General features: G+C 33.2%; 1 protein-coding gene across 4 annotated transcripts in view; it reads left to right on the top strand.

Annotated features, from left to right (window-relative positions):
* The window catches only part of Nckap1 (NCK associated protein 1), an 87,769-nt gene extending 60,265 nt beyond the window's left edge, over window positions 1-27,504 (top strand). For all 4 annotated transcript variants that reach the window (XM_074071233.1, XM_074071231.1, XM_074071230.1 and 1 more), the window contains 10 exons: window positions 98-228; window positions 532-629; window positions 9,692-9,785; window positions 14,933-15,015; window positions 15,502-15,582; window positions 18,874-18,967; window positions 21,343-21,459; window positions 22,067-22,176; window positions 25,476-25,565; window positions 26,594-27,504. In XM_074071233.1, coding sequence (XP_073927334.1) covers window positions 98-228; window positions 532-629; window positions 9,692-9,785; window positions 14,933-15,015; window positions 15,502-15,582; window positions 18,874-18,967; window positions 21,343-21,459; window positions 22,067-22,176; window positions 25,476-25,565; window positions 26,594-26,710 — 1,015 coding nt within the window. In that variant the 3' untranslated portion in view covers window positions 26,711-27,504. The remainder of the gene's footprint in view (window positions 1-97; window positions 229-531; window positions 630-9,691; window positions 9,786-14,932; window positions 15,016-15,501; window positions 15,583-18,873; window positions 18,968-21,342; window positions 21,460-22,066; window positions 22,177-25,475; window positions 25,566-26,593) is intronic.
* Window positions 27,505-27,758: the final 254 nt, after the last annotated feature.

The following is a 27,758-nucleotide window of genomic DNA, read 5'->3' as shown; positions in this document are numbered from 1 at the left end:
CATGTTATCAGTCAACTTAAATTTCTATGCAGGTGTATACCATAATAAATTTTGAATTAAGCCATTTCTCCCAGTTACAAATTACTTTTCTCTGTAGGTATTTGGAAACTTTGCTAAGACAAGTCAGCAATGGCCATATAGCTTATTTCCCTGCAATGAAAGCCTTTGTGAATTTACCTACAGAAAATGAATTAACATTCAATGCAGAAGAATATTCTGACATATCAGGTGAATAATTCTGTAACATGGTCTAGAGAATGAAGAAAACTTGATTGTTCTGTTTGCAAACTTGATTTGTCTTGATTCTTTTTGGCTCTTGCTTCTCTTGTGACTGTTTTCATTTAATTTTGTGCATAATCACACAGTCTATCTTAGAAATACTTCAGTATTTCATGGTATCTTTTATTACAGAGACTTTCCTCAGGATTTTATATTAATAATTTGTTTCTGTAATGACATATTCCATTGTGTTAATGTTTATTTTCTTATTTGTACTGTCAAAAGCATAAAATTAGTTACATTTTCTTTCAGAAATGAGATCTTTATCAGAACTACTAGGCCCATATGGTATGAAGTTTCTAAGTGAGAGCCTTATGTGGCATATTTCATCACAAGTTGCTGAGCTTAAGGTAATAGCTTTTTCAGTCTTATCTTGGTTGGGTTTTTTGGGATGGGATGGCAGTGTTGGGGATTAAACACAGAGCCATATCATGCCTTGCCATATGAGGTAGGTGAGTACTCTACCACTGAGCTACATCTGTAGTCCTTTTTTTGAGACAGGATTTTGGTAAGGTTAATCAGGATGGCCTTGAATTTGTGATCCTCCTCCCTCAGTCCAAAATCAGTTTTGCCTTTTAAGCATTAATTTCTGAAAAACATTTCAAGAATGTGAACAGCAAGCCTACAGTGTTAGTTACTTTAACCTGGCATGAAAATAGTACCATGTAAATGAAATTAAAGAGTGAACAGAGCCTTTCAATAGCATATTAGTTTAATTATCTCTATTTTGTAGGTGAGAAAACAGGAAGCCTAAAGAGGTGAATTAACTTGCCCAAAAGAGTACTGAAACTCATTTCTTGGCTTTTTTAGTCAAGGCTTTATTCTGTTGCATATTTCTCTTTGAATGATGAAGTTCAAAATTTTAGCCAAAGTGTTTTACTCCTCTACGTATGTTTTGCTTTTCAAAGATGTAAACATTTTTAGGCTTAGTGGGTTTTTTTGTTGTTTTGTTTGTACTGTTAGAGAATTACCCAAGGCCTGTCACATGCTAGGCAAGTGCTCTACCACTGACACACATCCCCAGCTTAGTGCTTTTTCTTATTATCATCTTAAACTGTTTAAGCTGGGTGCAGAATATCTTTAGAATGTTTAATGCTTAAGTAAAGACATATAGGTTAATAAATTTTTAAATTTTATTTTATTATTGTTGTACTGGGGGTACACTGTGAAATTTACCAAAGTTCTTAAAATATCATAGTTGAATTCAATCCCTCCATCATTCTCCTTTATTGCCCTTCCTCCCATTCCTGGAATCATTTCAGCAGGTTTCATTTTTCCATTTTCATACATAAATACATAATATTTCCACCATATTTACCCTCCACTCAATTTTAAGTAACTTTTTCTTTTAACCTTTAAGGTAGTTTATATTGAACAAGTCTGTATGTACAAGAACTGTAGTTTTTGAAAGAATTTTGAATTTGGGCCACTAAAACTTTTGATACTTAACAGACCAGAAAAGGGACATTTTCAAATATACCTTTTACTTTGTGAAAGTTTTTTGGGTGGTTATTTGTGGCTTGCATTTTTAATTTCTTAAGAAAAGTGTATATAATACATTGTATATAACTTGCATAGTTCTAAATGTGGTAATCTGATTTTCTGAAAGTTAAGCAGATATATAGAGTAAGTTAGTTCTCACAAGCTTAATAATATTTGCTAAGGAAGTAAAGCAGCAAGAGGTAATGATTAGAACCTTAGTGTATCTAATGTGGGTTTTAATGACAAATTTTATTTGATTTTTTTTAATACACAAACTTTGTAATGTGAGCTTTGGTTCTTTATTATACTCATTCCCCTTTAATATATAAATGATTTTACAGTGTTCTCAACAAGCATCAAATTTTTTTCTGGTATTCATTTTGGTATAATAGAATTATGGTTCAGTTTAGATCTCTGAATTCACATCTGTCAGAGTTCAAATATTCTTTTCCTCTTTACTTTTTGTAGTGTGGGGGATCAAATCAGAGCCTTGTGCATTGTAGGCAAGTGCTCTACCACTGATTTACTTCTCTAACTCTTCAAGTCCAAGCATTCTTTTTTTTTTTTTTTTTTTTTTTTTGAGAAGGCTCTAATTATGTATCCCAAGCTGGCCTTGCTCTCAATCCTTCCCGGTGATGCCACATTCAAACATTGAATTGGCATTCAAACATTCTTTTTTGTTTTTTTACAGTTCTGGGGTTTGAACTCAGGGCCTACACTGTTGAGTCACTCCACCAGCCCTTTTTTTGTGAAGTGTTTTTTTGAGATAGGGTCTTTCGAACTATTTGCCCAAGCAGGCTTTGAATCAGATTCTCCTGATATCTGCCTTCTGAGTAGCTAGGATTATAGACGTGAGCCACCAGCACCTGGTTGCCTACATTCTTAAACAGTACTGCAAGACCCTGGAAGAATCTGGCCTTCCACTTTTCCTCATCTCCTTAATTCCTCCAACCTGCCTGGCCTGCTTGCTCTTGTATCATCTCAGAATATCTGCACTGAGGAATTACCATATTCATGTATTTTTGAAATATCTCCATAGCAGAATGTCTTTCTCTAAGCATACTTCATAGAATAACAAACATCATTTCTTATTCTCTCTGTCCTGCTGTATGTGTATCTTTCTTGTGAGCTCCCATGTGGTGTGTTTGTTTATGTCACTCACCAGAATGTAAATGTAAGTCTTAAAACTTTGGTGCTAAAATATGGTCCAAAACAAGGAGGCATTTTATAAATATTTGCTGGGTGCAGAAATAAAAAATTGCTAGTTTTCTGGATTCTATTTTAAAGCGTTCTAGAACTTTTTCTAAGGTCTTCATATGTATTATTAACTTCTTTAAATCCTTAAAACAGAAAGGTAAGGCCAAGAAAGATTAAGTAACTTCTCAGACTTAAATCGTTAATAAGTATTGAAAACAAAATTTAAACCCATGAGTGGGTGTGTAACTGGGGTTTGAACTCAGGGCCTCCCCTTGCCAGGCAGCTGCTCTACCACTTGAGCCACTCTACCAGCCCCTGAATCCATGTAGCATTAATCTAGCTGTGGAGCTTATTCTAGTACCAGGCTATCCAACCTCCAGAACCTAAAGAAGTCTGATCTCAGCAGTCATCTAACCTAGCTGAGTGGAGAATAAGTTACATTTTTCTAGTTGGAAGATCTGGTCTTTTTGAAAATGAAGAATCATCATGCATATCTCTAGTTATGTTGTGTCAGTATCTTTTAATTGATGCAAAGATTGTACGTATTTATGGGGTACTATTCAGTGTTTCAGTACATGTACACATAATGTAATGGTCAAGGGTAAACATCGTCTACTAAAACATTTATCATTTCTTTATGGAGAAAACATTCAGAATCCTTATGAAATATACAGCACATTCATTCTCATCATCTGTACTTATCCTACTGTACAAATTTAGAACACCAAAATTTATTTGTCCTATTTAACGATACCTCAGTACCCACTGAATAACTGTTACCCATCCCTCCCTTCTACTCTTACTCTGCTTTCCTAATCATCGTCCTACTGTGAATTTGTATGAGATCAAGCAATTTTTGTTTTTTTAGATTTTACATATAATCAAAGTCATGCAGTATTTGTCTTTCTATATCTGGCCTATTTCACTTAATAGATTTGATTTCTAGTTCCATACATTTTGTTGGCAAATTGACAGGATTTCATCCTTTCATGTGGCTGAGTAATACTCTATTGTGTATGTGGTACTTTTTTTTATCCATTCACTGACTTGATAGGCACTTAATTTGTTTCCCATTTCTTAGCTATTGTAAGTAGTGCGTCAATGAACATGACAGTGGAGATGTCTCCAGCATGCCGATTTCATTTCCTTTGGAAATATATACCCAGTAGTGGAGCTGCTAGATCACATGGTAGTTCTATGTTTAATTTTTTACAGAAACTTTTCTGTTATACCTTTCCTCTATATTGTAGTCTCTTGTCATGGTGTTGTGCTTATAGAAGTGTATCCTGAACTGAGAATAAGTTTCAGATAGAAGTCTGGTTAGTGTGAGGGTACATTTACTTACTCTGGTTCATGTACTTACTGATACAGTTTCAGATAGCGTTATTGGGTTACATGCCTGTAATGCCAGCTGCTTGGGAGATGGAGATAGGACTGTGATTTGAGGCCAGTCTTGGCAAAAAAAGTTAGCAGTATCTTAGCTCAAAAAACAAGCTGTGTGTGGTACTGCACGTCTTTGTAATCCCAGCTAGGCAGGATGCATAGGTAGGATGATTGGGATCCAAGGCCAGTCCAGGCAAAAGTACAAGACCCTGTATGAAAAACAAAATAAGAAACAGAAGGACTGGGGCATGGGTCAAGTAGTAAAGCATTTGTCTAAGCAGGCACAATGCCCTGGGTCTAATCCCCAATAGTGCCCCTCTCAAAAAAAGAAGAGATTGCATTAAATTTTATGAAGCTATACCATATAGTTCTCATAGCAACTTTCAATCAGATAAATTTTCAACCTTAAATGTACCTTTTCACATTTTATATTTTGTATTCCCTTTTTAGAGTTTTTGTTTTGGCAGTACTGGAGATTGATCTCAGGGCCATGTACTGCTAGGCAAACACTCTATCACATGAGCTGTGCCTCCAGTCCTTCAATTTTTTTTTAAACCTAAGTGTATGCTTCATAGTTATTCTTAGTAGTAGAATTTATATTTTCAGATGTCCATAATTCCAAGGTTTTTTCTTTAATTTTTCTTCTTTTGAGACAGTCTTATATAGTCTAGGCCAGCTTTGAATTTGTGATCCCCCTGCCACAGAGTGCTGGGATTACAGGCATGAATCACTACATCAACCAGGATTTTTTTTTTTAATTATTACAGATCTTATAGTCTGAAGCAATTTTTTTTAATAGACTTAACTGTTTTAGTTGCATTCTAGGTACTAATGTTATGAAATACATTTTTAAAAGAAATGGAAAGAGATTATGTTTTAATATTTCTCTCATATCTTGGAGTGACCTATTCTCTCTTTCTCAGGTATTATTAAAATTTGATTTAGAGTTGATGTAGTAATAGTATAAATAATGTTGACATTTTAAGTGCTACTGAATTCTCTGACTCAAGTGTTGTTTCTTATCTGTATTCTTTTTAAAATATTTGATGTTAAACCTGAGTCTACAACATATACAAGGTAAAAGCTTACATTTGTTGTCTTTGAGATAAATGGGTATGAATTAGCTGGGGTTTTCCTTAAAATTATTATGCTCTAAACTCCAGATGTCTTAGATTATAAAACACTTTTTCCTAAAACACTTGATTTTAGAAATCTCCTATGTGATCTTCCTTACTTCACCTAACTTTTCATTTTATTAATGATTTAATATTACTCATAAAAAAGACTTTTAAAAAATGTGTAATTTAAGAGTCAAGCATGGTAGCTTCCACCTGTAATCACAGCTACTTAGGAAGCAGAGATAGGGAGATTGTGGTTCAAGGCCAATCCATGCAAAAAAGTTAACTGGACCCTATCTCAGAACAAGCTGGACATGGTGGTACACATCTTAACCCCAGCGCCTTGGAAGGCATTGTTTGAGGCCAGCCTGAGCAAAAAGTTAGTAAGACTTCATCTCAACAAATAAGGTTTGCATGTGCCTGTGATCCCAGCTATGCAGGAAGCATGGATAGGAAGATTGTGGTCTGAGCCAGCCAGGTAAAATATACAAGGTTGTATCTGAGAAATAACCTAAGGCAAAAAGGATTGGAGGCATGGCTCAAGTGGTAAAGTACCTGCCTAGCAAATTCCGGGCCCTGAGCTGAAACCCCAGTACTGCCCCAAAAAAGTAATACATAAAATTGTGCTTAGTTTTGGTGGCCTTATGAGAGAAGGGGTTAGTAATCAAAATCAAAAACCTACCCAATGAAGGTAGTCTGTTTAAATCCTTGCCAGCCTTTTTAATATAGATTCCTCAAAGGGTTTTAACTTAAACTGGAAATGATTCAACTCTCTAGGATTTGCAACCTTCTTTATGTTGGTACTGGTGCTTTGTTTAAGGAACCTTAAGTCCTAAACCTTCAATAGGGTATGGAAGGTTCTTGGCAGAAGCTAACACAAATCCTTCTTGCAGAAAGGTATCTTCATCCTAAGCTTCCAGTGATTCCTACAAATAATGTTCAAGCACAGTGAACATTTAGTTGGACAGTATAATCTGTTGGAGATAGTAGAGGTTTCTACAGCTGGGTGGCTGCCATGATTCTTAAATCATTCTCTCTCCTGCCTCCTTCTGTTTTTGTATTTAGAGCCCTCCTTGTTGGCAGCACTCCTAAAAATGGCGATGAGTTTGGAATGCAGCTCACTTCTACCCATACAGATGTGTAATAATCTTCATTTTCAGTCTCAAGCCTTCCTAAACCTTCCTTTCCATGCCACTGCCTTCAGTTTCTGATCCCTTCCAGTATCCTGAAGCATGAATTAACTTTCTTATACATTGTATCCCTTCCACAGGTACTTGATAATCAAATTTCTCACCTCTTCTTATTCTTTGCTCCAGTTTCTTCTTCCAGCACTTTGTTGATGTTCCTCATTTGGCCTAGTTTCCACTACTGTTTCTTTGTTACTGTAATTTTATGCCTTTTAAAAAATTATTCTAAATTTACTGGATATCTGAAAAGAGCAGGGCTTTAGGCGTATGTATGAATTCCATACACCTAACCAGTGCTTCCACAAAGTGTACAAAATATTTGAGCATTTCTGTAGGAAAAATTTCTGAAAGTAGATCAAAGGGTATAAATAATTCAAGTGGTTTTGGTATTAACAAATAGCCCTCTAAAAAGCTAGCAGCTCATACTCCCTAGCAGAACATTATGATACTGCTAAGAGAATTTTAGTCTTTCTGAAACAAATGCATAAAATGTCTGGGGGTATAATTATATTTTTAAGATCATTATGACATCTTTGCTTTTATTTCTGTTTTTAAAAATGTAGTTAAACTGACATAAACTAAATACCATGTAACTGAATCTTTTTATCTTAAAGGTGAACTTAATTATTTTAGTTCCTGCTTTACTGAGGACCTCTTTGTTTCAATGAGTACGTTTTTACCAACAAAAAAAATCAGAGCTGCTTTATATTTGATGGTTGTAAATAAATCACGTGTCAGACATAGTCAACACTATGCATGTATACTTATGGTAAAGCATATTTACTACTTTCTGGACAATAAGAACCCATCTTCTTTCCTGCTAAAAATTCTTGGGTATTTCATTTGGAGTTGTGCCTATTGAGTCAACTTCCTCTAATCCTGCCAAAGGAATTATTTTGGCATTTTGCAGATCAGTTCTAGTTCTTTGTGTGGTCCTAAAAGACATGAAATTTAAATGTAAATTATGCCAAGAAGTTAATACTTTCTTTTTAACACAATATTAATTAAAAATTTAAATAAACTCAATTTGTTTCACTTGATTTGTCTCACTTTGTTCAAAGCCATTGCATTTATACTTTCTGTTACTACTCCCAGCTTTCATTCTCTGGGGGCAGGGGGGAGAAATGACCCAAGCCTTGTATGCACATATGAATAATAAAAGAAAAAAATAATAAATTCTAAGCAAATCACCAAAAAAAAATTAATCACTGAATTTAAATGTATAAAGAGTCCTATTTTAGGATGTAATTGAAGAAGAAATGGGAAAAAATTAAGTATGTAAACTATACTTTCATGAAGTATAAATTTTCAAGAAGTACAATTAACTTTTTTAAAAGAACAACATGCCAACAAATACTTTAGGGTAATGGTATCGAAATCTCATTTGGGTTATAATAAATGTACTTATTTGTAAATTGTCATAAATGGTTGTAGTTAATTCTTTCCATTTAATATATAATGTAATTTATTAATTGTAAGACACATTTATCTAGTAGATATTTCTGAAATTTTATATATCATAGTATTCATAGTTTTTTTTCTTAGCAGCACATAAAATAAGGTGCATTTTCAATTCAGTGATGTCTTTGACTTACTAACTTATGATATTGTGTTAAACTTCATGAAGACTAATGTGGTTAGTTGTACAGATTGAGTGTGTATTCGCTTTTTTTGTTTGTTTATTTCCTCTAGTGCTGGGGATCATTTTCTAGGCAAGTGCTCTACCACTGAGCCCATTGCCTGTGTATTGAATCAAGCTTTAGGTAGAGACAGTGTTGAAGTGGCTCAGAAAAAGGGAGCAGTCTTATTAAAGGCTATAGAATTGAGATTATTAAATAAACGTGACTAGAACTGAACATATGGTTAGGAGTTCAACTAGAATAAGATCAGAAAGCACCCAAAACAAAATTCATATTAGTGTTTTAGAAAAAATGATTTTTGTATCTGTATAGTTTTTCATGTTTCCCTTAAGTCACTTGTCATCAACCTTTTGTATGTAACAAAACCACCATGGTACTATAACCATACATCTTCCCATCTTGGTCTGCTGAATTGAAATAATCTAGACATGAGGCTTGGATATATTTTTAGAAAGAGCTCCATAGGTGATTGTAATGTGTAATAAAGGCTGACAATCACTATAGACAGGGAAAGTAAATAAAATTCTGGTGTAAAAGACTTTCTAGAGATCAGAAATTAAATCATAAATTCATTGGAATTATGAAATGACTAGACAAGTGTGCTGGTGACTAATTTTGTTCTAAAGAGTATGGCATATGTAACAGAGTAAAATGTCTTACCCACTTCCTTCCTGATTGTTTTACAAACTCAGCTTGTTGTCCAGGCTTGTCTCTACCGAAGTAAAATTAATTCTATTTGTTTTCATTAAAAATTTTTAATGAAATTGTTTTTCCAATGCCATATTTAAGAAAAACATTCCTTAATGAGTTATACTTTTCTTTGAATAGCTGTCCTTCACTTCCTTCTCTTATATCTCTTCTTTTTTCTTTCCTTTTCTTGGTGGTCTATAAAAGAAAACTAGATAGTTTAGACTTCCATTTTATAATTTATTCCAGGAAGCATTGCTTTAATGTAATCCCTATCAAGTGGTACCATATCCTAACAAGTTATTTTCTTCCTGTTCTTATCTAGTGGTGTTCTCATTATCTAGACAAACTCTGTCCTATCTTGTCCAGTTACAGCTTTTGCAATTTCTTTTGATTTTGAGTGGAATATATTGCTTTGTCTATCCACTTTAGTGTCTGCTTATTATTATTTATACTGTTAAGTATCTAAGGGTAAGATGACTTTTTATGTTACTACCTTGTTGCTTTTTCCTGAACTCTTCTTGAATGTGCAAACTGATGAAAAGCATTAATCCTGTGTAAGATTATTTTATTGAAACAACAAAAATATATAGTATAGAGCATCTGGATGTCATGAATTGTGTTTCCCAATTGCCAGATTGTAATTTCTAAGCATGCTCTTATCTCATTAACACAAGGAAGTCTGTGCCTGATCCATGTTCTTTTTTTTTTATTTTAGAAACTTGTGGTGGAGAATGTTGATGTGCTAACACAAATGAGGACCAGTTTTGACAAACCAGACCAGATGGCTGCACTCTTTAAAAGATTATCCTGTGAGTAACTCATAATACTTCTCATAAGCATTAAGTAGGTATTGACACTCACTATTTAACTTTTGCCCAAATTTTGTGACATAAATACAAACAGCAAAAATACTTTAAAGAATGAAGAGAAGTAGAAATTTTTTGTAGTCAAAGGATCTTTTCAGTGTACAGCATATCTGTTACCAGAATTTTTAGATTATATTTTTAATATGTCAGTTAATGAATATTGTCATTATTAATTGGTTCTTGAACCCATTAAATTTGATACAGTAAATCTACATTAATTTAGACTAAGGTAGAATTTGTTTCTGAGCCTATAAATTTCTAAACTTCAACTTTATTGAAGTCTAATTTATATATGATGAAATGGACACACTTAAGTAATGTGGTAGATATTGACAACATCTATGTAACCACAGATCAAGATATACAGCAGTCCCGTTACCTCAGAAAATTGTTTCCTCGCTTAGTAGTCAGTGTTCATCCCCCAAACCTAGATAACCACTACTGATCTCATCTGGATCACTATAAATAGAAGTTGTGTCTAGCTTCTCACACTTAGCATAGTGTTTTTGAGATTGATCCATCAGTAAAATTGCTGAATATATACTGACCAATTCAGTAATTTTGTTCTGTTGCATGAAAATCTGAGCATGTAACTTAAAAAAATTACTTTAACTGTCTTCTTGACACTAATTGTGGATGGTATACTTTATTGACTACTTTAAAATTCTTGCCAATACTGAAAAATAAGTGAGATCCTTAATAAAGTCTTTTTTGCACTAGAGAAACCAGGGAAAGAATTTATTTTCCTAAATGAAAAATAATCCCAGGACTGGGGTTGTATATTTCAGTGGTAGCGTGAACATATGCTAGACCCTTGGTTCAATCCCCAGCACTAATAATCATCGTCATCCAAAGAAAATTAAAGAAATGCATGTATTTTATATATTTTCCTTGTGATATTTTTCTTTTAAATCCTTCAAAGAATCATTTTGTTAGCCTGTATTACTTACCCTGCTTTAAAAAATAAAAACTCAAAAGAAAAGAAAAACAAATAGAAAAAAAATTTGAAAAACTCAGTAAGAATTAGCATATGATTAAAATGCAGTAAAAAGATTGACTTTTAGAATGGTTCGGTACTTGCCAGGACTACAAAGGGAAAAGAAAGGAGAGAATTTTGGTAGATGATGGAACATGAAAAAGAATGACTTGATAGTGTTATAGGAGAAAAGAGTGTGAGTAAATAGAAAACCATTTTTTAATCTTTTTTTAGTTTTACTATATTTATATTTTTATAGTCTTTTATTCTTATTTTTTAAATGTTTTTCTCATTTTTAATAGTCATCAGGCCGCCTTACTAGCCTTAACCATACTTAACTTTCCTATTAATAAGCAAGCTTGGACTTCTAACATTGGTTAGAAGCAACTAATACACTGAAATGTCTGGTACCTATTTAGTAAACTCTTCTATTTGTGTAGTTGAAACAAAATGGAATTTGTTAAAGTTCTAAAGATAATTTTCATGTTTTCAAAATAAAATCCAGAGTCCTTTGTCTAGTTTCTCCTTACTTGAATTTTGTGTGTAATAGTGCTGATTCATGACTTTGGGATTTTCCAGAACCAAAATCTAAATTCTTAAATCTTGATTACCCTTATTTATCAAATTTGTCTTTAAATAGAATTTATTAAATCTTTTTGTGTGTGAAAAAGAAATGGCCCACTTGAGACTGAGGTGTAGAGAAGACTACTCTTTCAGTTCAGGTGTGTCCAAAATGCTCTCTTTTATCTTCAGTCCTTTCTTACGCTTCAGAAGTCTCTGTATTTTTGTGGGAGTTTTATTTCACATTCTCTTAAAAAAATAAAGTATTATAATTTATTAAGAGTAGCTCTGGATTAGGAGGCAATCTGGAATTTGTTTTTATTTTTAGGGCTTCCTGTGTGACTTAAACAAATCTCATAATGTCCATATTCCTTACTTAGTAATGTCTGATACTTATTCTTAGAGCCAAGTTCATCACTTTATTGTCTCCTTGATTCCAGACCTTTATTTTCGAGCTTCCTACAGTAATTCTTCCTTTTTAAAAACTCATTCGGTTCACTTTTGTCCTCTTGCCACCACAAGTTGCTTCAGAGACCTTTACTTTAGCAGGATTTCCCAAAACTGTTCCCACAGTAAAAATCTTGATCATTGAAACTCCCATTTTCAGACCATAACCATGTGTTCTAGCTTTCCCATTCCTTTTTTCCTGTTGAAGTTCTTATCTGACTCCCTGAAACTGTGTTGTCTGCTTTCCTGATCATCCTCCTCATTACTTATTTATCCATTTTGGACTATAAATTTTGGTTAGAAGTTTTATTCTTCATTTGCCAAAATATTTACCTCTACTCTTCCTTAGTCATTTTTATTGGCTCATCTTTTACATAGTGTCAGTTTGTGATATCCTGTACTTTCATTCTTATCCTATAAGCTTGTTGGGATGAATCTTAAATATTCATCCTGAGCCTAACTTTCTGTTGATCTACATATGTTTAAACACCAAGTGAAAGTTTGACCAGCACATCTCAAAGTAGGATCCATGGATCAATCCACCTGGGAGCTTGTTAAGAATACAAATTATTGGGCTACACCCCAGACCTACTGAATTAGAAACTGGGGATTGGACCCAGCAACCTATGTTTTAACAAGCCAGTTTAAGAAACATTACTTTAGACATTTTCAACTTTATGACTCCTAGATACTTTATAGCATCTCCGGAATGGGAGATATTGTTCTCTTATGGAAGGTACAAGTAGATGGAGAGAAAAAGCCTGATGTTCTTTCTTTATGAACCATTTCATATTCTCTCTAATTCTTCATCTCACATTGCACATGCAGTAGCTATATGTTGTAGATCAGATTTTGCAAATTGGTGGGTCACATTTTGCCCAAAGACATACTTTGTTTGGCCCCATGCCTGCAATAATTTTTTTTAATTCCCTCTTTATTCATTGTTTTTTAAATGGGAAATTTCACATAAAAAATCCAAATTTCTGGCTTCTTCCACATGATAGTGATTGGCTGGAGCTATGTAGCAATTGCCCCCTTAAGAAATTTTTACTATCTTTTACCCAGTTTACTTCACTATTTTGTTACCTGCTGTAAGCATTTGAACTTAAAGCTCCTGCTACAGATCTTAACCTCCTAAATGTCATGGGCCAGATTTATTGCTTTCTATTCCTATGCCGCTTGTTAGTGGCTTCATTATCTTTTTGTGAACCACAAATGGATTCTTAATATGCATATGGTTTTCCATTTCTGACTTATATTGAGAGTCATATTCTAAACACCTCTCTTTTCACATATCTGTATATTTCAAAAACCCTGAACAATCCCCTAATTCTTAAGGATACTATAAACTCTGTGGCATGGTGTTTTTGAATCAGTCTTATATTTTCCTTTACGACCTGTTGCTTGTCAGGCCCCAGGCCAACATAGCCTCGCTCTAGTTAGTATTAGTTCCTTGGGAAGTTAATGGAAGTTATGCAGAATAAGGAGAGTGCCAGTGGTCAAATAGATTTAGCAAATAAATCACTAAATAATATTTTTTAGAACTTTTTTTCCCTCTGATGGGACTGGGATTTGAACTCAGTACTTCACTCTTGTAAATAGCAGGCACTCTTAACATTTGAGCCACACCTCCATTCACTTTTGCTCTGGTTATTTTGGAGATGTGTTCTCACGAACTATTTACCCAGGCTAGCCTCAAACTGCAATCCTCCTGATCTCAGCCTCCCATACAGCTAGGATTTCAGGTGTGAACCACTGGTGCTGGCTTTTTAGAACTTTTAATGTGTCATTATTGTATGTATTCAAGAGGAGGTTGTAGGATAAGTTTTTGCACACTTACTTGATTCAATTCTGGGTAATACCTATCCTTTGGAAAATATATGACTATCACATTACTTACCATTTTCTGATTCTTCACATTATTTCTCATTGTTCCTTTTATGGATTTACCTGGAATGCCTTTCTTTTCCTACTTCTCCTTTATGCTTAACTTGGATAATATTTTCTTAGAGAAATCTTTCTCTCTTATTTTTTCACTTTCATTTTGTTCCTTCTCTGATTAGTAATTATTTTCTAGTCTGATGCTGCCATGTCCTGGAACATCTGCTAATTTGCTATTTATCGGGCACCCTGTTGAGTGTTACAGATCGACAAAAAGATTAATGAGATTGGTTTTTCCTATGTGGAACTTAAAATGTAGTTGGGTCTTACATCATTTTGTTAATACTGTTTTTAAAGTTTTTGTCACATTTAGCTTTCATTTTTCCTGATTTTATATATATGGCTTAACAAAAATGTTTATGGTCAGAGTTTAAACAGGAATTGGATAGTCAAAATACAGGAAGTGGAGAGTACATATTTTTTCTCTCATATCGATGTGATCACATATTTGTAACAGTCCCTTTAGAATCTTTGCTACTTGAGGTTTAGAGCATTATTCTGTTTATATTTACATTCTTTCTACATAGTTCAGTACTTTGTATGAGGAGAGTGAAATAAATATTACTTTGGCTTTGTAAAGTAATGAAGGTATTAGCCCTTCCAATCCTAATCTCCCTTGAATTTATAACCTAGTTTGAATATTAACTGTATAATAATAATTTTCAAAATAATACCCTCTAACCAATATGTAAGTGATCAAATCCATTCACAGGCTTCCACAGTTTGGTCCTGCCAAAGTTGCTTATGATCGCAATAATCCTTTGTTTCTTGATTAAAGACCACAACAACTTCACAATTTAGTGTCTCAAAGTTCTTGGACCATTTGAGGCTTTTTTTTTTTTTTTTTTGGCATTACCGGTGATTGAACCCAGGGCTTCCAGCTTGCTAGGCAAGCACTCTTCATTTGAGCTATGCCTCCAGCACTGAATATTATTCCATTTAAAGGAACAGTATTTTATATTGAATTAAATAAACTATAATTTTTTCCAAAATTTATATATTAGCTACCAATACTTCTTTAATCATTTGTTGAATGAAATTGCCGTTAAAATGATGCATTTTTATCATGGACATTTTATGACTTTAAGAGTTTTCTCCAAGGTTAAGAAAGAATATAGTTCATGATTTTTTTTCTTCTTTTATCCTGCCCTTACTTTAAATTTAGCTGTTGACAGTGTCTTGAAGAGGATGACAATAATCGGCGTAATTTTATCGTTCCGGTCATTGGCACAAGAAGCACTTAGAGATGTAAGTAACCATTATAAGTACATAACCCTATGTCTACATTATCCTTTTTAATTTTTCAGAAATTGAAATTCACAGTTGACAATTAAAATTCCAGTTTTCTACTTGTAGAAAATAAAATGTATAGAAAGTTTTTTTTTTTGATATTGAAATTTGGAAGATAAAACTTGCCTTAGTTATTGCACTACCTTTTTTTTTTTCTTTTTTTTAATTCATTTATTCACATGTGCATACATTGTTGGATCATTTCTCCTCCCTTCCCCCACCCCCACCCTCTTGCACTACCTTTTAAACTTTGCTATTTATTAAAGAATTTTTCATTTAGACTATACCCAGTTTAACATTGAATACATTCCACTTCCTTTAGAAAAGTCACATGGAAATAGGTAAATAATTTTTACAAAACTAGAATTTATCAAATGATAGGATTTCATAAACTTAGAGGTCACCATTTAAAACTAATTCTGATTTTATTTGTTGTCCTTCTAGGTTTTATCCTACCACATTCCTTTTCTTGTAAGTTCTATTGAAGATTTCAAGGATCACATTCCAAGGGAAACTGACATGAAGGTAATCATGTAACGTCTGTTTGAATTTTATAGCTTCTCAACTGTAATATTTAAGACAAATGTACTAAATCCTAAACACCTGAAAAGTTTCTGTTTTAGAAGTAACATGCTTACCTTTAAAATTGCGACTTTGAGTGTGTGGTACCAAACTACTACCTAGACATTTTGAACGTCAATCTTCCTGGATCACCTGTAGCAATGTTGTAAAAATAGTTAAAAATTAGCCATTATTTCTTTAAACTGATAGCTGTTCATACATGGTCATAATGTAGAATAAGAAAGATGAACTAGTGAGCTAAGAGTTATTTTAAATACAGTTACATTCAGTCAGGTTACTTTGTTTTCTGGTTGTTATTGGGGTTTGAACTCAGGATCCTGTGCTTGCTAGGCAGGTGTGCTTCCACTTGAGTTGTGCCCCAGGCCCATTTTGTTACTTATTTATTTATTTATATCTGTTTATTTTGCTTTTAGTTATTTTTTAGAGAGAGTCTCTTGTTTTTGCCCAGAGTGGTCTCAGACTGTGATCTTTCTACCTATTCTTCCTGTATAGCTGATATCACAGGCACCCACCATCACGCCCTGCTTTTTGATCGAGATGGAATATTGCTGACTTTTTGCCTGTGCTGGCCTCGATCCATAATCCTTCTGATCTCCACCTCCCAAATAGCTAGGATTATACACATGAGCCACTGCACTCAGAACAGGTTTTAACGATAGGTATTAAAAGGTCTTTTTCTTTTAAAATGGTCTCTTACTTGTTTCACAATTCTGGGATCAAAACTGAACCCAGAGCCTTGTGCATGCTTGGCTCTATCCCGAGCTATTTCCCCATCCTGTAAAAGGATGTGAAGTATCTTTTTGTTTTGTTTTTTTTTGAGAGGGTCTTACTGTGTAGTCCAAGCTGAGCTGGAACTAGCTATGTAGCCCAGGCTAGGCTCAAGCTCTTGATCTTCCTGCCTCAGCCTTCTGAATAGTGGGATTTTGGATATGTACCACAATACCCAGCTAGTATTAGTAAATATAAGATAGAAGATTGATGGGTTTCTGTGAATCCACAATTTTTTTTTGTTATTGCTGTTGTTTTGGCAGTACTAGGTTTTGAACTCAGGGCACAATGTTTAGTAGGCAAGCACTCTGCCACTTGAGCCATACTTCTATTCTGTTTTTAAAATTTATTGAACCATGAAATCCAACCACTGATCTAATTCCAGCAAGGATTTAGCGGTAGTGATTATACATCCAGTATATGATGTACCAAAACCCATATCTGTGTTTTGAGAGCGTCCCTGTTTCTTGGAGAGATTATTTTCATTTCTGCATATCTTGAAATGGCTAAAAAAAATTCGTGAAGTTTTTTGTGACACTTGAGTTTCAAACTAGTGCTGCTCAAACTTTTTGAGGCTTATCTTCCACCACCTGTTCCTTTCTTCTCCTACACTTCCTTTTCTTACTCTGCCTCACTTTATATATATTCTCTGAGCTAACTGTATAAAAATCTCTTATCCTCTTAATTTATTCTATTTGAAAGTACTGCCTTTTTCTGTTTCTGCCTTTTGAAACACTACCCTCTTTCAAGGCCAGTTTCAGAGCCCATTTTCTAAAACTATCCCTAGATTCTCCAGTGAAAAAGAATTTTTTCCTTAGTATTGTTAGAGAATTTTTTGTTTATTTGCTGTGGAATTGAACATATCCTGCCTTTTATCGTAATTGTGTTTTTTCCACTGATACTAGATTGTAAACATCTGGAAGACCAAGATGTTTATTTTTCGTACTGTGCTTTCCAGAAAAAAAAACAAAAACATTTATTGTCCTATGATTTTATCATTGAAAACTACGTCTGAATAGCTCAAAATTATTTTTCTTTTTTTTTTTTGTTTATTCTTTGGTGGTACTGAAGTTTGAACTCAGGGCCCCTTTTGAACACTTCATATAAATCATACAAAGTTTAGTAGTTTTTACGACTTTTCTAACTTAACATATTAGTTTCAAGGTTCACTCATGTTATACCATGTATCCGTATTTAATTTTTTAACTATTGTTAAATAACATTTTATTGTATAGCTGTGGCATCAGTTGATGAACATTTGGGTTGTTTTCACTTCTTAGCTATTGTAAATAATGATACTGTGAACATCCATGTTCAGTTTTTATTTGAACATATGTTCATTTCTCTTGTGTATTACCAGGAATTGAAACAGTGTATTCAAGGTGAATACACCATTTTACATTCCCTCCAGCAGTGTCTTCTTGATTATAGGCATTCTAGTGGGTGTGAAGTAGCAGTTCATTGTTTTGATTTACATTTCCTTAATGGCAGATGATGTTAAACTTCTTTTTGTTGTTGTTGTTAAACTTCTTTTCTTGTGCTTATTGCTGCTTGTATATTTTTTTTAGAGAAATGTGTATTCAGAACCTTTGCTTATTTTTAAATTAGGTGTCTTTTTATTGTTGAAATGTAAGAATTCTTTATATATCCTGGAGAGAGGATTAATAGATACATGATTTGCACATTTTTTCCCATTTATTTAGTTGTCATTTCATTTTCTTGATGGTGTCCTCTAATGGACAAAAGTTTTTAGTTTCAATGCATTCCAATTTAAGAGTTTTTTAGTTTTAGTTCTCACATTTATTTTAGATCTGTGATCCATTTTGAGTTAATTTTTATATGTGAAGTGAGCAATATATTACAAACATGTTTATCTAGAATTTAATATATGACATGTTTCCATTTATTATAAGCTATAGTTTTACTTCTGAGGTTTTTTTGAATTAGAATATCAGAGGTAACCAGTTATATATGTAGTTTTTAACTACAGTAGTGAGCAATCATGTTAGTATCAATATTACAGTAATTTACTATGTTTACAGATATGATTAACCATTGAATCACTATAATTTTTCATTAAATAACTATGATCATAAGCATATGTCCAATATTATTGATGCATTTTGTTCATTCATCTCTCTTTACTTCATTATTTTATATCCGTGCTTCCAAGGAAAATAGTAACTTTAGAATGATTCTTTTGAGATTTGCAATACAAAGTATACAGGCTTTGTTTGGCCGGACAGCAGAAAGTTATAACTAGCAAGCAAGCAGCACATTAGAGTACTAAGTCAGTTTTTCAATGTAGGTTAGTTACACTGTAGTCCCTGTTTCAGCCAAATTTCAGAAATTCTCTAGTTTTCATATAAGGAGACTGATTTGAACAGCAAATCTATTCCTACTAAAGGGAACTTTCTCAGATATTCATTAGAGGATTTCTGTTTGTCATTTTTGTATTTTTATCAGGTTGCAATGAATGTGTATGAGTTATCATCAGCTGCTGGATTACCTTGTGAGATTGATCCTGCCTTGGTGGTAGCTCTTTCCTCACAAAAATCAGGTAAAATGCATTATTAAATAATGTAATGCTCTTAGCTGGGTGCCAGAGGCTCATGCCTGCAATCCTAGCTGCTCAGGAGGCAGAGATCAGAAGGATTGCAGTTCAAAGCCAACCTGACAAATAGTTTGAGAGACCCTATCTCAAAAATCCATCACAAAAAAGGGCGGTAAAGTGGTTCAAGGTGTAGGCACTGAGTCAAACCCCAGTACCGCAAAAAAAAAAAAAAAAAACCATGTAATACTCTTAATAAAATTATCAGAGCAGCATAGTGATAGGTTGTATTTATCCATTTATTCAAATGTCTGCTTTGTAATAAGCTTTTTTAAATTAATATTTTGGTAGTTTTAATGCATCAGTACAAAAAAGATAAAGATCCCAGCCTTCTGGAACTCATGTTGTGACATAGCCATCGTACAGAAGATAACTACGCCAGCGCACTGGATGAGGTTACTGGAATCTAATAATGTATGTAGATGCAGCAGTGAAAAGGGTCGAAGTCTGAACCTTGAGTCACTTTAGCTTTTAAAGCTCAGTGAGAAGAGGAAGAACCACCAAAAAGTAAACTTAGAAGGACCAGTAAAGTTGGAAAATTGGGAAGTACAGCCTCCAGGAAAGTGGAAAGGGAATGATCAGCTTTATAGAATTAATGAGTTATGCTGACAAGTCATTGTGAGTAGAGCTTTATGGCTAAAAGGCTGATTAGAGAGCTCTTAGTGGTGAATAAAAAGAAAAGAATGGGGGATAATATATACTTATGGTTTTATACTAAACTCTGTCAAAGAGTTTTTTTATAAGGGAGAGTAATGAAATAGAATTGTAATACTAGAATTATAAGAAAATACAAAGGTTTTTTTTGTTTTGTTCTTTTCTTTTTGTTGTTACTGGGGTCAAACCCTGGGCCTTGCACATGAGAAGCAGTGTGGTCTAATCCTGTGCTGTATACTGCAGTACAGCCCAAGAGAAGAATTTTTTAAGATGGGGAAGATGACAGCATTTGTATGCTGGTAGAAGATGGTCCATGTGATAGCAAAAAAAATTGATGTCCTATTTTAATTTGACTAGAATTGTTCTCCATAAAGAATTTATATATAATATTAAACATCTAGAGAATTTTAAAGCCAACCCTTTGAAACTCCAGATATTTAGGTATTCCAGGTAATTGTAGGTTTGTCTACAATATAAATAGCATTTCATGGTTTCTGGTATTGAAATGCTCTCCTCTGCCCCCTTGAGGCAATAGTATGGTCTTTCTTCTCATTCAATAAAATCAGTTCTCATTCAATAAAACTTTGTTTCTTCATTCATACAGTATATTAATTGTAGTCATATGGATAATTATTGTTGCTTGGTTTGCTATAGCTACTTTTTATAATCACATTTTAAAAACGTATTAAGGCTTTTTAAACATTCAATTCATAGTTCTATGTGTTGGTGAATAGTAGGGTAACTAGAATCTCCTAGGTACCCAGTAAGAGGTCAGGTATTTAGGTAACTCACAATTTGAGAACACATTATGATAAATATCTAGAAAAAGTTATTGCCTTACGACTTTAGGGCAGTGCTAGATATTTTTGTCCATGGCTGGTTTCTTCTGTTTTCTAAAAAGGACAGATTGGAAACCCAGTCCACTTAACATATTTGTATCTTTTAGGTAGTAAATTTTAAATTATATTCATATCTAGGAAAAAAATTAAGGATTTTTTTCTTTTGGTAATTTTACAGAATAATGTACTTTTTAGATTATAGTAAATAAGTTTTTTTTATAAAATACTTTCTCATAAGTTTTCAATTAAGAAATTTTAAGATTCAGTTATCCTATTGTTTTTGCCCTATAAAGGTTTTTTTTTGTTTTTCTGGGGGTTTTTTTTTTGGCGGTACTGGGGTTTGAACTCTGGGTCTCATGTTTACTAAGTAGGAGCTCTACTATTTGAGCCACCCCAGCAGTCTGTTTTTGTGTTGGGCATTTTCAACATAGGGTCTTTTAAACTATTTTGGCCATGCTGGTCTTAAACCAGAATCCTTCTAATCTCTGTCCCCCAAGTAGCTAGGATCATAGGCACCAGTGCCCAGCATGGTTTATAATCTTATAATTAAAACACATTGTCTTGCCTTTCTGTTTTATTAATGATCTTTGAAATATGCCTGAGTATAATAATAGATATTGTTTCTACTTTATTGTATGACTCTTATGACAAAATTGTGACCAATTCTATAGAGCTCTAGTGAAATACTTTATTTTGATATTTTTGAGTAAGAGTCAACAAATTTTAAATAATTAAATTAAAAAATTGTTAAATTTATTTTGTCTAGTTTAGATTATCAGCTCTTAACTAATCTTGAAGAAATAGCTTGATTTTATAACTTTTCTCCCTTAGAAAACATTAGCCCAGAAGAAGAATATAAAATTGCTTGCCTCCTCATGGTCTTTGTAGCAGTTTCTTTGCCAACACTGGCCAGTAATGTGATGTCTCAGTATAGCCCTGCTATAGAAGGTAATAGTGGTTTAAATTTGTTTGGGCAATAGAAAAATCATTGGTTTGGTATAGCCATATACTTTTCTTTATAAGTAATTGATGTTCTTTTATAATAAAATGATTTAAGTTCTTCCCCTTACTAGTAATGTTACCTGGGGCTATCTATTTTCCTTTTGCAAATCCCAGTTTTCTCATATAAGATATGTGTATAAGTAAGTTCATGTCTTGCTGAATGTGTGATGATAAAGGAAGATGAGGGGGTATTGAAATCATAGCATTATTTTAAGGATTGAATGATGAAATGTTTTTGAAGCTGCTTAGCACTTCTTTCTTAAGCTTCCAAATAGAATAAAACTAATGTATGATTTATTTTAGAGAGTGTTGGAAGTATTTGCCTGTTTAATGTAACATAGCCATGATTATTTGTTGCTCCCTTACTACATTATTTTTTGAAAGAGTTTTCATGAAAGCAAAAGGAGAACAAGTCAGTTTGTGCCTCAACTCTGCTGATAATCACGCCACTATTTATGTAGATTGTGAAGTCATTAAAGACTTGCCTTCTGTGTGTTACTTGATATTTTCTGATCACACAGAATCTACAAAACTCTGTCTTGTACTTTCTCAGGGCACTGCAACAACATACATTGCTTGGCCAAAGCCATCAACCAGATTGCTGCAGCTTTATTTACAATTCACAAAGGAAGCATTGAAGACCGTCTTAAAGAATTTCTGGCAGTATGTATAATCAAATAGCAAAACTCATGACAATTTTACAAAGAAAACTAAAAATCATGACTGTGAGATATAACTAAATTCTCTTTTGTTTGTACATACTATTTTATGTCCTCTAGTGATATTATTTTCAAATTCTTTTCTTAGTATATACATTTTGTTTTCCTTTTAATGGTTTTTGGTTTTTTTGTTTGGGAAAGAAAAGCAGGTGAAAGCAGGACCTTAAGATCAAGGAAAAGTCATTTTATCATTTTTTTTCCCTCCACCTTGAAAGTCTGTCCTCCACTTCTAGAGCTTGCAAAGTGACCTTTTTTCCTGAGCTGACATTTGGACTGCCCTAGAAATATTCCTAGGGTTTAAGAGTAGAGGGTAATAAAAGAAAAAAATTTGAGGAAAAGAGAGAAAAATGTTTCTTCTAAATATATATATATTTTATTTATTTTGAAGGCTGTTAATGATGACAAACTCATTAATAAAAACAGTATTTGCTACCAAAAGAGAGCAGTGCTAAATCTACCCTCAGTGAATATGGCTCATAGTGCAGTTTGTACAGAAAAGATGGAACACGTCAAAATGAGCTATATAATATTTGCTTAATTTTCAAGTATAAATCCTTTTAGATTTTTTTTTAAAAATTGAAACGCAAAAATAAGCAATAACTTGCAGAAAAACTTCCTTTTGAAAATAATATTATAATTTTAATTTTTTTCTTTTCATTTGCTTTATTTCATTCAGGGCTCACTGTCCTAATTTCACAAAAATTCCTGTGAATTCAAACCCAGCGTGAAATCTCATTCTGGCTTAGGACCTAAGAAATTCAGTCGTTCCCCCTTACCTGTGGGGAATGCATTCCAGGGTCATCCTGGTGAATTCCCGAAGCCTCGTATAGTACTGAACTATATTCATGTATCTGTGATAAAGTTTAACTGATAAATTAAGCACAGTGAGAGATTAATACACATAACTAGTAATAAAATAAATATTTTAGTAATATACTATAATAAAAGTTATTTGATACATCTTTCTCAAAATATTGTATTGTGATCTGAAATGATATAATGTATGCAGGGTAAGATAAGTTAAGGTGAAAGGTGTGGTCATTGTGGTATATTGTTTGGGTACTTTTGATCTTCTGGCAGTACCACAGAAGGAGGATCATCTACTTCAAATCATTCTGGATCATTGAGCCATATAAATGTTAAAGGTTGGGTGTCAGGAGTAGATGTCAATGGTTGGGGTTCCCAGTAGGTTTTTTTTTTTTTTTTTCAGAAATCTTTTGTAAGAACATTGTAATCAGAAGTTACTGTCTCTTCAACTCATCAAAGTGTTGCTTAGAAGTTATAATTTTTCAGTGTTCATAGTGTGACTTCAATGCTATATTCTATCTAAAGATTTTATTCTGTACTTTAAAGTATGTGCAATTCAAAACACTTTCTCCACATTGTTGATTCTGCTTCAGTTTCTTCATGACTTCACTCTGTAAATTCTTTTTTTTAATTAATTTCTTTTTTTACTCTCAATTCTTTATATGGTTTTTGTTTTTTATTTATTCATTGTGGCTTTCATGAATGTTACTGTATGTGCAACAGTGACTATTTCCAGCACTACATTACATCCAAATTAGGGTCTACATCAATTGCTGTCAAATACCAAGTGGGTATTTGTTGCCTTGACAAACTGAATAGTGCCCACTCTTCAAAGGGCTGAAGCAGTGCGGTTGTATTTGGAGGTAAAAATTCAATGTCTGCAATTTCATTTTCACATCAGATTCAGGATGGCTAAGTATATTGTGTATTGTTAATAGGACTTTAAATTCTAACCCTTCTATTTTTTCACTTTTGAGATGAAGCATAAACAAGATGGCTGTCACACTTTCTGACTGTGTTGGTAGAAAATGAGCAGATAATTTTTGTCTTTGTTTTTGAGAATGTGTGGGTTCTTTACTCCATATATTGTCTTTATCATGTGCCCTACAGCATTGCCACATAGGATCAGAATTCATCTGTCCTTCCATGTTTTTTGCCCCGTTACCATCTTTGTACTTTATGAATATAAGTTCTATTTGGCATCTTCTTCTAGAAGACACTGGTATCATTACAATTGAAAATTTGCTTTGAAAGTATCTTTTGTCCTTAATCAACTTGTTCAGCATTGCCAGAAATGTGACAACAGCTTCTTCATTAGCAAGTACAGCCTCTCCAAGTAATTTTTTATAGTTTCCAGCTCAAGCCTATTGCTGAGTCTGTGCAACCATACCTTACTTTCAGTAAATGGCTTGATGTCAGCCACTTGCTGAAGTCTTTGTTTGGGTTCAGTGCTTTCTGGTTCAACATGCTGCTGTCCATTTTCTGTTCATGTCTTCCACTTTTGAACTTGCTTTGTAGCCCAGGTTGGCCTTGAACTCATAATCCACCTGTGTCAGCCTCCTAAGTACTGGAGGTTGGATACTGGGATTGTAGATGTATTTCACAGGGCTTGCCTTTTCATCTTAAGTAAGCACTTAACACACACTTTGGCCATAACTTTCAGTTTTACATATGACAACAAAACTAGCACACATTTCTTTTTCCTTTCCAATTTCACAAATTGAACATTTGTTCTGACTGTAGATCTTAGTGGTCTCAGCATGTGATATTTTTTTTCTTTCTGTATGTTAAGAACTTTTACCTTTTCACTTAAAGGAAGTATTTACTGCTTCTCTTTGACATATGCAGATTGCTAATATAACAGCTAATGTGCTTTGTCACCATTATTAAGTAAAATAAATACAAGCACTGCATTACTATGACATAACTGAGATGGTTACTAAGTGACTACCAGGCAGGCAGCAGAATACAGTGTGGATGTGCTGGACAAAAGGATGAGTCATGTCTCTGGTAGGATAGAGTGGGGTGGTAGAAGATTTCATCACAGTGCTTAGAAGGGCATGCAATTTAAAACTTATGAGTAGTCTGTTTTTAGAATTTTCCATTTAATATTTTTTGATTATAGTTGGCCATAGAAAGTGAAATCATGGATAAGGGAAAGTCTATTGTATAGACTGGTAAGAGAAAGTAATTTGAGTCATTTTAAGAAACAGACTTGTTCTGAAAAATACCAGTTTTAAAAAACCAGCAAGAATATTTTATTACATTTATACCTTAATTATTTAAGTTGCTATTTGAATGTAAGCTATCTAGGCTCATCTTGTTATTTGTTTATTATTTTTATATAGCACTGAATGATTGAAATGTGTTAGAAGTTGAAGCATACTGAAAATAAACAAGTAACTGATAAACTTAATATATATTTATACTTTTAAGCTTGCATCCTCCAGTCTACTGAAAATTGGCCAGGAGACAGATAAAACCACAACAAGAAACAGAGAATCTGTTTATTTACTGCTAGATATGGTAAGTCTCATTTTGATTTTTACTAATAACAAAAATGTTTTAGTCTTTCCTCAGTGTTTTTTCTTGGCAAGTTCAAGTACATTTTTCTTTTCCATCTCTTCTGTTTAATCCACCCAAAGCCATAAAGTTTCTAAAAATTGCTGAAAAGACTGACATCACATTTTACTATTAGGTTAATATCAGAAGACTGCAAGATGAAAGATTAGCATTACTATGTGGGACATCTGAACAGTTTTTCACCTGTTGGGAAATACTTTTTCTAGTTTTATCAGTTTCAGTTCTCCTCTAACTTACTGAGTTTTCTACATCTGACTCTTCTACCCATCTAATGTGATTTCCTATAGTTACCTGTGCATTGTCAGCTCCTTCTTCTCTGTAGTATCTGTGAACCAGCTATGCTTGTTTCTATTTCACATAGAGTCATTTCCCTTACCTCCAGAGATCTGTGTCTATTCAAATGACTTAGCACATCCCATAGTTCAAATTTTTTTCCAGATTGTGTTTCCTGATTACTTTGACTTACATTAATCTTTCTTCCCTCTACATTTGCAGCTTTCTGTTTAATTAGTGTTTCTCTCTCTCTCTTTTTTTTTGGCAGCTCTGGGGTCTGAATTCAGGGCCTCATGCTTGCTAGGCAGGCGCTCTACCACTTGAGCCACTCCACCAACTTAGTGTTATGTTTGGTTTTATTTTCTAGCTTAGTCTTAAGTCACTAGTTAAACTTAATGGTATAGACCATATTTTAAATATTTTTTATTCTCTTTTATATCTAGTGTATTGTTGAAGACAATGAAAGTTCTTGATATGTTCCTGCTGATAAATCGATTTAATTAAAAAATAGCATTTTTTAAAACATTTGATAGCATTTACTGTGGCACATTTGCATTTTAGATTATAAAGTAAAAGGAAAATAGTTTGTGTCTATTTCTAATGAGAACAGTATAGAAATTATGACTTCCTAGTTGATCATAATAAATGCTTTCTTTATTAAAAAACTTGAATTTTGACACATTTTTGGAATTTTTCAGATTGTACAGGAATCACCATTCCTGACAATGGATCTCTTGGAATCTTGTTTTCCTTATGTGTTGCTGAGAAATGCATACCATGCTGTCTACAAACAAAGTGTTACATCTTCTGCATAAGATATCTTCTTATACAAGACAAGCACGCATTTTTGTTGCCTTGGTTTTATCTGTAAACTGTGGAACTGTTTTATCTTAAGGCTTGAAACACAGTTTTGTGGATTATAAGTTTCTTTCATACAGTTGTATTTTCTGATCATTGGTTTCTTAATATGGTTCTACTATAATACACTTGGTTGATTTAGGTTGTGCATTCACTGAATTCACTGAAATTATTCCTATAATTTTAGCATATCATTTGTTTAAAGAAACATATGTTTTGATATTTGATGATAAAAAACATTGCTTGTTTATTTCTGAAAAAGAATTGTATTTAGTGATTATTTTAGATAGTGATATTAAGCATTCATCTGTGTGTAAATTATTTCATATAGGGAAGAGTTTTGATCTGTACTTATGGTTCTTATTGAAAACAAAATTGGATGTGCATTTCTGTGATGTTATGAATACACTTCTACTTTATTTTGAAACATTTGCCAAACTAAATACTCTAACACTGTATAACATTAAAATGTTAAAGGACTGCTTAGCACTAGAAGCAGATCATGTCCTGAAATTCTAAAACAGCAGTGTACATTGTTGCTTGTATAAAGCCTAGTGATAATTTTTAGACTAATTTCCATGGTGCCCTGTTGACATTATCACTACCATTGTATCCTGCTGTATAATAAACAGTCTTAGACACTTATCAACTGTTGATACAAATGTTAGTCCCTAACCACTTTTTATATGTTTAAAAATTTTGAAATTTGTGTATCTGCCATAGCATACAATAAACACTAGATTGTATCACATTTCAAATTAGTTCTTTAAGATCTTTGCACATTTATTCAACAGTATGAAAGTTTTACTTTAAACTTAGTTTAAAATAAACTTTGGCTTAGAACTCTCTTAGAACATCATTTGATACCAGGTCAGCTATTTCAAGATTCATTAAATGCTTTTGGAAGATATTCTACTGGGAGTAATGAAATTAGAAAATAAAATTATATAGCACTGTTTAAAAGTTAAGAACTGAAAAATAAACTTGTGTGCTATTGGATTGCTA

Source organism: Castor canadensis, chromosome 4 (assembly GCF_047511655.1).
Source record: "Castor canadensis chromosome 4, mCasCan1.hap1v2, whole genome shotgun sequence".
NCBI classification, from domain to species: Eukaryota; Metazoa; Chordata; class Mammalia; order Rodentia; family Castoridae; genus Castor; species Castor canadensis.
Note: the sequence above shows the minus strand (reverse complement) of the source record. Positions and strands in the feature narration are given on the sequence as shown.